The sequence below is a fragment of the Typopeltis vanoorti genome, chromosome 10, assembly GCF_054136105.1.
Source record: "Typopeltis vanoorti isolate ZY-2024b chromosome 10, IOZ_Tvanoo_1.0, whole genome shotgun sequence".
Classification (NCBI taxonomy): Eukaryota; Metazoa; Arthropoda; class Arachnida; order Uropygi; family Thelyphonidae; genus Typopeltis; species Typopeltis vanoorti.
In genome coordinates, this window is record NC_143558.1 from 100,429,679 (window position 1) to 100,444,294 (window position 14,616).

At 38.5% G+C, this 14,616-nt stretch overlaps 1 protein-coding gene across 2 annotated transcripts in view; it reads left to right on the forward strand.

Annotated features, from left to right (window-relative positions):
• Positions 1-14,616, forward strand: part of LOC150102630 (32 kDa beta-galactoside-binding lectin-like) — a 135,917-nt gene that overhangs the window by 95,503 nt on the left and 25,798 nt on the right. For both annotated transcript variants that reach the window (XM_090399794.1, XM_090399795.1), the window contains exon 7: positions 8,357-8,431. In XM_090399794.1, the coding sequence (XP_090255920.1) occupies positions 8,357-8,431 (75 nt within the window). The remainder of the gene's footprint in view (positions 1-8,356; positions 8,432-14,616) is intronic.

Genomic DNA, 14,616 nt, shown 5'->3' on the forward strand with positions numbered 1-14,616 from the left:
TGGTGAGCACAGAAAAAAGCAAGAGGTCTGAAGCCAAAAAGAAAATCATAAGAATAAATGAGAGAGACCATAAGCAGATAATTTTTTATGGCGATTCCACAATAAGTGGGGTATATTACAAAAAGCACTACAAATTCTTGTTTCTCTGGTGCAAAAATTAATATTAGTAAAGCTGTCAGAATGCAGAAAAGGAAGGTGAAAGAATTGATTATTTTGGCTGGAACCAATGACTTGAGAGGTAAGAAGTATTGCATATGATGTGAAAGAGTTTTTGGAAGAAGCAAAAATAAAGAGCAAGAGGGTAAAGTTTTTTATTATCCTAAGATCCCATGGAGTCAAGGACTCGTATAGGAGGTCCTTTTGTCATACGGTATATCATCATACTGTGCCTTAAACACTTAAATTCTCTGCAGACACCACCCTCTCTGGCAAGGCATTCCAATCATTCACAACTCTGCATGCAAAAAAACCTGCTTCTAACTCCCCTGTTCACGCCTTCCTTATACAGCTTCCAGAGATGACCTCTGGTTCTCCCCTAATCTGCCACTTTTTTCTGTAAACACATCAACATTGATCTTATAACAACTCCTTATTAACTGTAGGTCTATCTCACCCCTTTTTCTCTTATCCACTAGATTCTGTAGATTGCATCTTCTTACCTTTCCTCATATTTGATATTCCAGAAATCAGAAACTACCTTAGTCGATCACCTCTTACCCTTTGTAACTTCTTCCTTTTGAAAACCAGGTGACCAAATCTGTGCAATGTGTGGCCTTAATCAGAGCCTTATACAGTAGAACAAGAATATCCTTACTTTTATAAGTCTGTGTCCTCTGCATCATTCTCAGGATTCTTTGTGTTGTCCTCACAAGGTCTGAAATTTGTGTCCCCTAAATTTCAGATCCTTATCCACTATCACTCCAAGATCTTATTTCCTCCAACAATATATCCCCACCAAGCATAAGTTCTACTCATCTTTGTTTCCCAAATTTTAAAACTTTACATTTTGCAACATTGAACTTGCATCCCCATTCCTGTGCCCATTCACTAGATTTATTCAAGTCTGCAAACAACTGAATATTCCCATCCAAATCTTTGCTAATATCATTAACATACAGGTTAAATAGCAATGGCCCTAAAATAGACCCCCGAGGCACACCACCACTAGTGACTTTCCTCTTCCAGGATATTGCCCCCTCCCCATGCAGAACTTGCTAATACCCATCAGATCGCCAGTTTCCAATCCAATGCACTAATCTAATATCCAACCCCATCCATTTAGAAAGTCTGCTGCCATATTGATAGAGGCAAACTCAGAAAGAGAACAATGATAGCTAATAAATCAATACACAGGTTGTGCAAGGCCTGAGATTGATGGACGTAAAGATCTGTACAATGCTGATGGATGCAATTAAATAGATCTGGAGTTAGGTATCGAGAAAGCTATGTTCACGGAGTGTGGAAGCACAGTCAGAAAAACTAAAATTAGGGTGGATGCAGGTGTGTGTGATGGCCCCCATGAGGCAAATGAGTGAGAATGACTAACAAGTGGAGAATCTAGTCTCTCAAGCTAAAAATATTGAATAAGATAGTCAATTCAGGAAGTAAAGGTGGTTGGGTCCTAAAGGGATGTTGCAGTTTCTATATACTAAAGCTAGAAGTATCAGGAACAAGAGGAAGGAGTTTTTTGGCATTGGTTAGTGCAACCTCACCAAATGTTGTTAGGTATTAGTGAGACTTGGCTAATGGCTAAATACATCTGCTAACAGCAGATGTATTTATAGGGACTGAATGTGATTTAATTTATGGATTTAATATTTTCAGTGGAGATAGAGTAGACAGGACATGGGGTACTTCTAATTATAGCAGATGAATTGCAGCCAACAAAAGTAGGAGTCAGTTGGGAAAATGGCAATTATTTGAGTTAATCTGGTGTGATTGCAGCCAGTAGGACTAAATATAAAACTGGTTGCTGCTATATGCCAGGGATGATATGGAAGACATCCATCAGCATATTAGTACAATGAGTGCAAGTAGAGTAATATTTATGGGGACTTAAACTTCGAAAAGATAGATTGGAAGGAGGAAAGATCACATGGCAGGAAGGAAATGGAATTTATATACCTGAGACATTCTTACTTGAAACAAAATGTGATGGAGGGTAGAAGAGTGAATCTGGTTATGATCAGAAGATTTATCCATAACTAAGGTGGTACATTGCCTCAGATTGGGAAAAGTAACATGTGGAAATGACTTGGGAGCTAGCAAAACATGTGGAAATTTCAATTAAGAAGGGGTGGGTGTGTGTGTGTGTGTGTGGAACTGCAAGGCAGGTGATTATATGATACACTTAGGAGACAGCTCGAAACAGTACCATGGCATAAAGATCTGCAAGGGAAGGATTTCACAGTGCATAGGGTATCTGATGGAAGCAATAATCACACTATATCCAAGGTCAGGAGAGTAAATCAGGTAGGAGTTCAAATGGATGAATAGTATCATTAAGCATAAGCTGCAAACAAAAAAAATGTTGTGGAGGGTCTATAAGGAGAAAGGCGACCAGCTAACTCATGAATAGTACAAGTATCAGGCAAGATAGGTGACTAGCATGGTTAAGGTTGGCAAAATCAGATTGAGAAGAGATTAGCCAAACGAGGAAAAGGAAATCCCAGTTTTTTTGGGGCAAGTAGGAGGAAGAACGACTATGAAAGGATTACTTTAATGAGCGTAGATGGTAGAGAGGCAATGAAGGCAGATGAAACTGTTGAGCTACTGAGTGATCATTTTGCAAGGGTATATCAGACAAGTGAAGATATTGTTATGACAGAAGTGAAACAAGTGTACCTTAATGGAGAAAGACTTGAGGAAGTCAGCAAGTTTGAGTACTTGGGATCCATTATTAATGTGAAGAATTGCTGTTCAGAAGATGTCAGAAGAAGATTAGGAATGGCTACAACAACAGTCAGACTTGTCTAAAATCTGGAAGGATGGATCAGTCTTCATAGGAACAAAGTTGAGATTTTTGATGCAGTTGTTTTTCCAACAGTGATTTATGGATGTGAGACTTGGAACCTAAAGAAGTCAGATAAGAAAAGGATATCTGCTTTTGAGATGTGGTGCTACAAAAGACTGTATCATATACTGAAAGGTGTACAAATGAATGGGTGTTAGAAAAGATCAGTAGAACTTTAAGGCTCCTTAAGGATATTGACAAAAGAAAGTTAAAATACTTTGGACACATTGGAAGGAGGATTTCTCAGAACAGTAATAGAAGGTAAAGTTCCTGGAACAAGAGGAAGGGGTAGACCATCATTGATGGATGATGTGTTGAGTGACTAATCTTCAGAGAGCTGAAGTATCCAGAAACTCGAACAGGACTACATTTCGAGACCTGGTGTGGCACATTACCGAGCATTGGATTGACCATACAGCATCTGTGGATGCCCAGTGAACATACAGATCAACAGGGACTGATGTAAGAACAGAAATTGAATTGGAGGTACTTAATATATTTCAGAATCTCAATGCAATTCAGAATCTGAATTGCATTCAGAATATCCCACAGTAGACAGCTGTGGGATTGGAAGGGATATCTTTGACTAGGCAGTTTAATTTGTCTCAGCTCTGGCAAAGTCTCAAGAATAGAAAGAGGGGAAAATAATTCCTTTGCATAAAGAACGATCTAAGTCTGTGGTAGAAAATTATAGATCAATCAGTATCTCTGGAATGATGGTAAAGGTACCGGAAAAGTTGGTCAAAAAGGAATTCAAGAATGGATGGATAAGAATATTATATTTTAAGGGGCAGCATGGCTTTGTTGAGGGGTTGGTCGTACCTTAGCCGTTACTGTTATAAAAAATTACTGGTTGGATAAAGGGAGTGATTATGAGATACTGCCGGATTTTGCAAAGGTGTTTGACAGGATATCACACGAAACTTTGCTATTCAACAAGGGAATGTATGTAAAACTGGTGATATGGATAAAAGGGTGGCTGATGACAGATACCAAAAAGTAGTACATGGGGGAGCACAAGGCAGGTGACTGGTGTTACGGTGCTCTGTGCTTAGTTGTTTAATTTGTGCATAAATGATTAAAGAAATACTATAATTTGAAAAGAGATATTTAGTTGTTTGCTGATGTGAAGTTGTGGAGGGTAATAGTTAATCAGGGTGATGTTAGAGAGCTTCCAGGATAATTTAAATAGGTCAGAAGAATGGGTAAAACAGTATATGCGAATTTAATGTTGAAAAAGTAGTTTTGCATTTTGGGATACAAAGATTACAAGCTATGTAGCACATTGAGAGATCTGCAGGTAGTAGTAGATAGAGCTGAAGTTTAGAGGGAATCTTGTTAGTCATCAGGGTAGCTCACAGGATTACTTGGTTATTGAACTCTCTAACAAGCAGAGATAAGGGAGTTACCATCCCTCTTTATATAGCCTTGATATGACCATCTGGATTACTGTGCTCGAGTCTAATCATGTGGGTTTCTTGGGGATGAGAATCAGAAGTGAGTGAGCGACCAAGATGGCAAGTGGTCTGTGGAATGCTCCCTATGAGGATAGACTGAGGGTTTGTGATTGCAAAAATTGGTTAAGAGACAAAAAAAAAAAAAAAAGGAGGGAGGGAATATGATAGAAACATTTAAGTTACTTAGATTTTATAGGATTGAAAGTTGCAGGAAATGTCTTTGCATTTGATTAGTGGGGGCAGAACAAGATGTCATCACTGGAAGTTAGGTAAGAGTGTGGTTAGCAAGGATGAGAGGACTAGATTTTTCTCTTGGACAGTGGTGAATGAATGGAATGGGTTGTCAGTCAGTTGAGTTCTTTGTCAGTTAATGGTTTCAAGAAGAGCTGCAATAGATATTGTGTTGATAGTTTGTGACTGCATGGAGGTGTGTGTATAATAATAACCATGTCTAACTTATTCCAACAATTTTTTTGTGAATACTCATACTATTAATGCTACAATTTTCATTTACTTTATTTCAAATACTTCTGGCATTTGTAAACAAATAGTATACTATTTGTAAACAGTATATAATTATATACTGTTTATAATATAAAATTTGTTTAGTAATATAATTGTTGGCCGAGTGGTTAGAGCATCCGCTCTCCAGCCAAAAGGCTGCAGGTTCGAATCCCGTCATGGATGTTTCTGATTGTCTGTGAAAGTATTAGTGGCTGTAGATGGCGTTGGTGATGAAGGTTGATGGAGTAGTAACACAAAGAGTTGTAGAGTAGATGCCCTCCCTCGATGAGTCTTTGAACTCCCTGGAGGTGTGATATAATAACAAATGACCATGTTGCCACCAATTGGTGAGTGATCATATGGTCTTGACCTGGGAGGTAGCCAAACGTGTGGAATTACAGGGTTGGTAAGTATGACAAGTTTAAGATATTGCTTGGATCGGTGCCATGGTATGCAAAACTGCAAGGACTGGATGGTGACAGTGCATGGGAAGTGGTAAAGGAGTGTTTGAGGGAAGTGATGGCAGACTGCATACCTAGAGTCAGGAGAGTAAATCAAGTGGGAGTTAAATGGATGAATACCATCAAGCTGGAGCTGCAAAAAAAAATAAATGTGGAGGGAATTTTAAGTTGAAAGGTGACCTACAGGCCAGTGTGGTACTAGTGCAGTGAGAAAGGCCAAACCAGATTATGAAAGGAAGTTAGCAAAGCAGGCTGAAGAGAATCTTAAACAGTTATTTCGATATGCTGCAAGCAAAAAAAATGTATATGGCAGAAGCATTTTAATGAATGCTGATGGTAATGAGGTAACTGAATCAGTTGAAATAGTAGAATTACTAAGTGAACATTTTACAAGAGTATATCATTCAGGTGGTGATATTGCAGGAATGAGAGAACCAGAGGCTTATATGGGAACTGAGGTAAATGAAATGAAGGTGCATAGCATATTACAGAACCTTTAATGTGTGAATACAGCAGTGGGATTGGATGGTATACCAGCTCAAGTTTTGCATGAAGCGGTGAGGGAATTGTCAGTACTCTTGACCATATTGTTTAATTTAAGTCTTTAGTCTGAGGGGGGGTGGAAAGAGAGGGAAAATAGTTACATTGCATAAAGGAGACTCCAAGACTGATGTAGCAAATTACTGGCTGATCAGCATATCAGGAGTTGTCTAAGTATTGGAGAAGTTAGTCAAGAGCAAAATACAGGAATGGAAATTGGATACTGTATGGGGGGGAGGCAGCATAGTTTTTGTTAAGGGTAGGTGATGCCTCATAACTTGTTCACATTTTATAATACAGTGGCAGCTCAGTTGGATAAAGGTAAGGGGTTTACAGTGATACTGCTGGGCTTTGTAAAAACCTTTGACAGGATACCACATGGAATTCTAATCAATAAACTGTAGCACATGGGGGTTGGATATAGGGTTGGTGAGATGGATAGGAGGGTAGTTGGAGAGAGATCCGAAAGTAGTTTATTCGGGAGTAGATTCCAAAAGAAAGCCTGTGACTAGTGGCATGCTGCAGGGTTCTGTTCTTGAACCAATACTGTTCAATTTATTCATTAATGATATAGGAAAGGATCTGAGAGGAACTATTCAGTTGTTTGCTGATGCAAAGTTGGGTAGAGAAATAGTTAATACAGATGTCAAAATTTTGCAGGATGATTTGAATAGATTGGCAGACTGGGTAAAGGCAAATGATGTCAGTTTAATGGCAAAGTGCAGGTTATGCATTTTGGGGTGAAAAGATTACCAGTTGTATACCACATTAGTGGAACTGTTCTCCAGGAAATTGAAGCCAGAAATTGTTCCTCTTCATCAAGCCTTGATAAGACCTCATCTTGACTACTGCATGTAGATTTGGGTGCCAGAATTTCTTGGTGATGAGGAGAGGATCCAGAGGCGAGTGATCAAGATGGTAGCAGATCTATGGAATGAACTTTACGAGAACACGTTGAGGATTACAAATTAATGAAGGATTTTTACAAGATTAATTCAGAGGAAATTTTTCAGAACAAGTCTGGTGGTGGGAAACAGAGTAAGAGTAGTTAGCAAGGATGTTAAGACTAGATTTTTTGCTTGGAAAGTAGTGAGTGAGTGGAATAGGTTGCTAGTCTGTTGTAGGTGCCATGACTGTGAAATGAGTTCAAAGCAAAATATGATAGATACTGTGCAAATGTTGGATAGTTCTTGACATGATGTTTAGGACCTCTCTTGACGAGTAAGGACTCCTTGGAGTTGCCTGCAATAGTAATAATACTAGTCGCACCTTAAGTGCAGGTAGCAATTAATCTGCATGTTATATGTAAATGCATTACCTTATGTACCAATCTTAATTCTTTTGCTTTGGATATACACTACTACTTGCTAGTCTAGTTGGCCAGAGTGTCTCTGCTCTCCAACCTCTTATAGACTGTGGAACCAGACCTCACTGTGGTAATTTTTATTGGAGGCTTGAAGTGATTTAAGAATTACTATGTTTTGGGTTTTAGGATTCTTAGAGTATCTAACCATAGATAAACTGTCTTATCTTGCTTAATCAACCTTCTAAGTAAGGATACACAAGAATTTTTCTTTCAGGTTCTTGAAGTAGTAGGCCCTTCACAATATGTCATCTACTTTTACTTCTGTCTTGCCTTGAAACTTTTGCATGCATCCCACATCAAGACATCAACTCACTCTTAGTAGTGGTTGAATCAGCAGGTCATTCACATTTCTTCATATGACAGTGATATTCTGCTAGATAAAAATTCAGATATTTGGTTTACCAATCTTTATTCTAGTTTCAGAGCAAATTAGATGAATGGGTGTATTCTTTCAATCAGCAGAGTTCTTTAGAATACTTTGTACTGCACACGAAAAAAAAAAAAAATTTTTGACTGGAAAGACCTAGGTTTAAATTCATAGATGGCATCTGTTACTTGGTTGAATGGTAACAGCTGGAAATAAGCCATAAGATTTATTATTATTATTATTATTTTTTTTTTTTTTTGCAACACAGATTTTGAAGGCTGTTTATAAAGTTGACATTACAGCTATTAGCAGATCATTCTTTGAATACACAGGCAACTTATACTGAACCAAGAGTGCACATCAGTATTGCAAACATTTTTCCATTAATGTTAAGAAAAAGTTAATGAGTGGAACTCCCATTTAACTTGTATTCAGTAACTCATCTAATACTTTTTAATTTTATACTATAAACCAGTTGTTTGAATGTTGGTCACTTGATGCCAAGCAACTAGATGTTGCTAATTTGTCATCAAATTATCACTTGGCAGAAATGACTTGCTTGTAACATGAAAATGTGTGGCTAGATATCAAGTGATACATATCTTAATTTCATATAACATTAAGCAGGGTAAACTTCTTTTCTTTCAGAACAAGCTACCTTCAGGTTGTGGAGATGAAAACCAGAGGGATTTCAAGAACTCGAAAGTGGAACTATTTTGTGTGGTAAGTTTTGTAACATTGACTTGGGTTGGACATAAATATCTAAAACATTTTAGTTGTTGACGCTTCTAAATTTTGCAAATGAGCAGCAGTATATTGAATTTTTTTTTCTTTCACTTTGATTGAAATCAAATTATACATGCCGAGATATTATATTCTTGTTTAATCCTTTATCTAAGTGTAAGCAAACAAAGTTTTCATGTCTTCATGACTAGGCTGTGTGTGTGTGCGCTAATGACTTCACAGCAATTGCCTTAGTATTCCATCCTACAAAACACTTCCTTTCAGAAGTGCATAATGTTATGCATTAAGGGAGGGTCACTACCTAGACTAGTTTTGACCTTTATTGAGATCTCATCAGTGTGACCTAGATCCAGAAAGATTACCTTGATGAACCTGTGATTTCTGTCAGGATTTTTCCATGACTGCAGGTTGTAAAGAGTCCAGCTATTCCTGTCTTGAGCCTTTCTTCTCCATTTTCTTCCAACTTTCTTCCAAAAAGATAAAGGTTAAAGCAAAAAGTGTATCACCTTATTAAAATGCTCTGGATCAGAGATTGTTGCTGACAGTTTTTTCAGTTGGTTAGAAAGAAAATTGTACTTGCTAAGAAATTATGTCCTTGTTTAATTCCTTTTATTCAAGTGCAAGCAAACAGTCTGCATATGAAACCTCTTCGAGACTAGGTTACTTTTACAGGCTGAAGTCACTTGCAAACTTTGTTTGCTTACTTAGATAAAGGATTAAACAGGAATATAATTTCCTGGCAAGTATAATTTGTATTCAAGCAGCAGTAATGCAAAACACTTAGTTTCAATTCCATGCATCACAATGTTCAGAAGATTCAAAGAAAATCCTAGGGAATTTTTAGCTATGTGGCCAGTAGGAGGAGAAATGACTGTGGAAGAATGACATTGTGGGATAAAAATGGGAATAGAGTGACTGATGCAGAGGACATAGTGGAATTGTTCAGTGAACACTTTATTGGAGTATTTCATCCTGGAGGAGTAAATTTTAATACTAGAGCGATAGGGCAGGTTTGAGGTTTAGAGGTGCAGGAGGAGAGCATGTTCCAAATACTGTACTCTGGATGTCAGTAAAGCTGTAGGACTGGATGGTATTTCACCACGAGTTTTGAGATAATGTGCTAAAGAACTGACAGGCAGGTCAAAGGCTGTCAGTTCTTTAGCACATTCTCTCAAAACTCATGGTGAAATACCATCCAGTCCTGACCTGGCTTTTCAGTGAAAGTCTGGCTGTGGGGAAAGGTGCCCATGGAATGGAAGGAAGGTAAGATAGTGCCATTGCATAAGGGTGGTAGCAGACTGGAAGTGTCTAATTATAGGCCAGTCTGTGTCATCAGTAGTTAAGATCTTGGAGAAATTAGTGATGGACTATATACAGCATTGGGCAGATGAGGGTAATGTTATCTGTGAGTCAATATGGATTTGTGAAGGGGTACTCTTGTTTTAGTAATATGCTAGCCTTTTATAATAAAATAACGAGAGCAGTAGATGAGGGAAAAGCATATACTGCCATTTTCTTGGACTTAGCGAAAGCATTTGACAGGGTGTCATATAAGCTGATATTTAAGTTGCAGCATTTTGGTCTGGATGTCAGTTTGGTCAATTGGATTCAGAATTGGCTGTCTGATAGGTATCAGCTGTCTAGACAATTAAATCGTCTAACTTTCCTGAAACGCTGCCAGGATAATAAGGTAATCCCAAACTGTGTAAAATTCAAGCACTGTTTTGTTTCACAAAAAGCTCTCCATATATATAAACATGCTAGCTACGCGTTGCTTCACAAACAAATCACCGCCACGCAGTTTCTCTTAGCGGACATTAACGAAGCTATTTGTGCCTTCAAAGATGAGCTTTCGTGCACTTTAAATCGTGAACTTTGGTCTATTTTACATAACGTCTCATGTACTGTTGCAGACAAAGAATTTGAAAAAATAAGAGGCCGACAGATGAAAGAACTCTACCGTCAATCCAAAACTTGCTACCAACACCGTAATCAACCTTTTTTCAGTCGCCCTGAAGCACTCGACGCGCTTTCACGTGGCCACAACTTCGCCATTGCTCCCAGAAAAATACCTAGTGAGGATATTATGATCCAGATCGAATGCAGAATCTGCCACCTTCACATCAAATTGACAACAGTGTAAGACTGGATATAGCTTGTGTCCTCTCCAAAGCAAGACCACCAAAAACCAACATATCCAACAAGGAATATAAAGCTCTACAGGAAATGAGAAATAATAAAGAATTAGTTAACGTCAAAGCGGATAAGGGAAATGCAAACTGTAGTACTTAACCAAAAGGACTACACAGGTAGGCTTAATGCTCTTGTATTAGATCAGGCTACTTACCTCCTTATCAAATACAATCCCACCAACTCGCAAATTAGAAAACTTCACAGGCTCCTTAAGAAAGTCACTTGTTGGCCTGTAGAAGTTACCAACAGATTAAAGCCGTTTAACTCTATACCCCCCCCCCCCCCCGTATTTACGGACTCCCAACATACAAACTAGCTAAACATTTGGCCAATGAGCTCACACACTATGCTGCCAGGCATCACACATAAAAAAAAAAAAAAAAAAAAAAAAAAAAAAAAAAAAAAAAAAAAAACAGCCACTTCAAAGCCAGCATAGAAAACCTTACACTCCAACATACTGACATAACGGTCAGCTTTTACATCTCCTCCTTATTCACAAATTTCCCACTCAAGGAAACTTTAGAGCTAATCCTAGCTAAATTTTCTCCCGATATCTCAGCCCTATTTCAGTTCACAATGAACTCGGGCTATTTCGTTTGGCTGGGAAAATTCTACAAACAAATAGAGGTGACAACCATGGGTTCACCACTCTGCCCACCCTTGGCCAATTTCTTTATGGAGACCTTTGAAGAAAAAGCCTTAGCCTCTGCCCCACAAAAACCAACCATATGGCTTCATTGATGATGTGTTTGCTATTTGGCCACATGGCTCTGAAACACTCCTCTCCTTCTTAACACACTTAAATAACCAACACCCCAGAATCAAGTTCACCCTGGAAAAAGAAGAAAACAACAGTCTCCCTTTCCTAGACACACTAGTCACCTGCCAGTCTGATGGAACCTTGGTTTTTTCAGTTTATAGAAAACCCACCTATACAGGCAGATACATTCACCAACCATCCCCCTCCCCACACACAACAATATGGAGTGGTGAAAACATTATACAACAGGGCTAAACTAATCTGTTCTAATGACATGGCCCTAAACACTGAACTAAATCACATCCTCAACACTTTCTCAGCCAGTGGCTATTCCCCCCCCCCCAAAAAAAATCCAAAAAATATTAAAACCTACAAACCACAGTCCCCTCCACAGCAAGGATTACTCTAAATCCATCACCATTCCCTATATCCAAGGCACCTCGGAAAAAATTACCAAAATCTTAAAAAAAACATGACCTGACCTGACCTCCTGTTACGGGCCTTACAGAAAATTAGCATCCCTTATCCGTTCCACTAAAGACCAACCACTTCCCTTAGACCTACCTGGTGTATACCAGGTCCCTTGCAGTTGTAAACTGTCTTACTTTGGCCAAACATACAGGACAGCGAATATCAGAATTTCTCAACACAAGGACAACATCAGTTTTCGCAAGTACAGCCATTCTGGTCTTGCAGATAATGCTCTGGATACACGCCACAGAATACGGTGGAAGAAAGCTACAGTAATACACCATAGAAAATGCAAATTCAAAAGACTATTTATGGAATCAGCCTCAGCCCTAAGAAACTCTCCAAACCTCAACAAATTTGGTTGTATGCAACTGCCCCAAATTTGGGAGGCTTACATCAGCAGACTTTTAGCCCAACATCCAAGAACACCTACTTAGCCTACTAGAGGGCACTATAAGGACTTTTAGGAGAATTTTCAGTTACTATGTTGTAGTGCCTACGTGCACGTGCCTTTTTTTCGTAAGTTCCTTTTGAAGATGGCAACGTGACGGTGTCGAAATATCAGAATTATTTATTAAAGTATAATTTAATGTATATTCGTATCTACATTGTTCAATTCCCTAAGTGATTTAGTAAGAGTTGTGTATGGTGGGGCAGTTTCAAAGAGGCAGAGGGTTACAAGTGGGTCCCACAGGGCTCAGAACTGGGACCTTTATATGAATTATAGTCAATAGATTGAGGGGATATTCAGTTGTTTGCAGATGATACAAAGCTAGGAAGGGTTATTAGTAATAGTGCAGATGTGGTAGCCCTGCAAGAGGATTTGAATAAGCTAGACAGATGCCCAAGTGAATGGGGTGTCAGTTTAATGCAGCAAAATGTAAGGTCTTGAGGTTTGGGATGCTGCATACTCTATTGGAGGAGCTATACTGGAGGAAGTAGGGGAGACAAGAGATCTGGGTTGATTGATAGAAACCTGAAATTCAGGGGACATATTGTAAAGGTGGTGAAGGTAACACAGAGGATTGTTGCAAATAATGAGAAGGACGCTGACTTGCTAAAAGAGATATCATTCCATTGTATAAGACCCTGATCAGACCACACTTAGACTATTGTTCTCAGATTTGGTCCCCATGATTTGAAGGGGATGAATTAACTGTGGAAAGGGTACAAAGGCAGATAAAAAAAGATAGTTTCAGGACTGTACAATGTTAGTTATGAGGATTGGCTGAGGGAATGTGGACTGCAGAGTTTGGTGGATAGAAGGAGAGGTGATATGATCGAGACTTTTCAACTGTTGAGAGGTAGTTACAGGGTTGATACTGGGGAGTTCCTTCGCTTGGTTGATCAGTGGGAAGGAGTAATGACAAGGGCCCATCCCTTGGAAGTTACGAAAGTAAACTGTGAGCAAGAGGGTGAGGAGTGGTTTCTTTGTATGGAGGGTGGTTGAACCGTGGAATGCATTGCCTGATGGAGTGGTGAGAGCGAGAATGATCAATGAGTTTATGGAGATGATAGACTTTGTTTCCTAGGAGGGACCTCCCACGATGAGTCTTTTGACTCCATAGAGGCCTGAATAATAATAATGTAAGATTAAATGGAAGAAAACTGCTGCATAGATGTTACTATCTAGGACTAACTAGAGTATTTTCAGAATTAGCATCAGCTATGAAGCACTCCCTTAACATCAAGTATGACCCCTAGAGGGTACATTGTTAGAACATTTATTCCTTTTCAGTTCCAATTAGAATGTTCCATGCATTTACCATAGTTGTAATCTCTGCCCTGATGATCCAGGTTAAAAAAAAAAAAAAAAAAAAAAAAAAGGAAATCAGTGGTAAATATTTAGCAAAATAAATTAGTGATTTTTTGATTCTAGTATTGTTTATATGATGAACTCATGAATAACTATGAACATCCAAGCTTATCTACAAGGGTCATCTGAAAAGTCCTCGACCATAGATGGCAACACTATCGGCAAGAGATTTTTTTTTTTCTAAGTTGGTACATCTGTCATAAGCATCCATGTGAAATTGCAAGTCATTCTATCTAGTAGTTTGTTTTATACAGCTGTCTAAAGCAAGTGTTGTCTGTATCCCTTGAAATGGATAAAATTGAGTATCATGTGGTTATAAAATTCTTTGGTTAAAAGAAGGTTTAATGGCAAAAGAAATTCATTCAAAGTTCATAAGTTTATGGGCACTCTTCTCCTTCATTTTCAACAATTAAGAAACGGGCTGCCGAGTTTAAATGTGGCTGTAGCAACCTTGAGGATGATGTCTGCAAAGTGTAACACCAGAAATCATTGATCAAGTGCACGATATGGTATTGGATGACTGGTGATTCAAAGTGCGTGAAATTGCTGAGACTATAGGCATTTCAAAAGAATGTGTAGGATAAATTTTGCATAAAGAATTACATATGAAAAAAGCTTTGTGCAAGGTGGGTGCCACGCTTGCTCACAGCAGATCAAAATGCACTAGTGTGAAAATCTCTGAACAGTGCTTGGAGTGTTTTAACAAGAATAAAACTGATTTTGTCGATTTATTATTATGGGTGAGACTTGGATTCACCATTACACACCAGAATCCAAACAGTGGACAGAAGCAGGAAAGGTCTTGGCATCGGTGTTTTGGGATGCTAAAGACATTTTGTTTATTAATTATCTTAAAGGGTAAAACAATAATTGGGGAATATTATTATTCTGATCTCTTAACCAGACTAGATGAAAAAATTCATG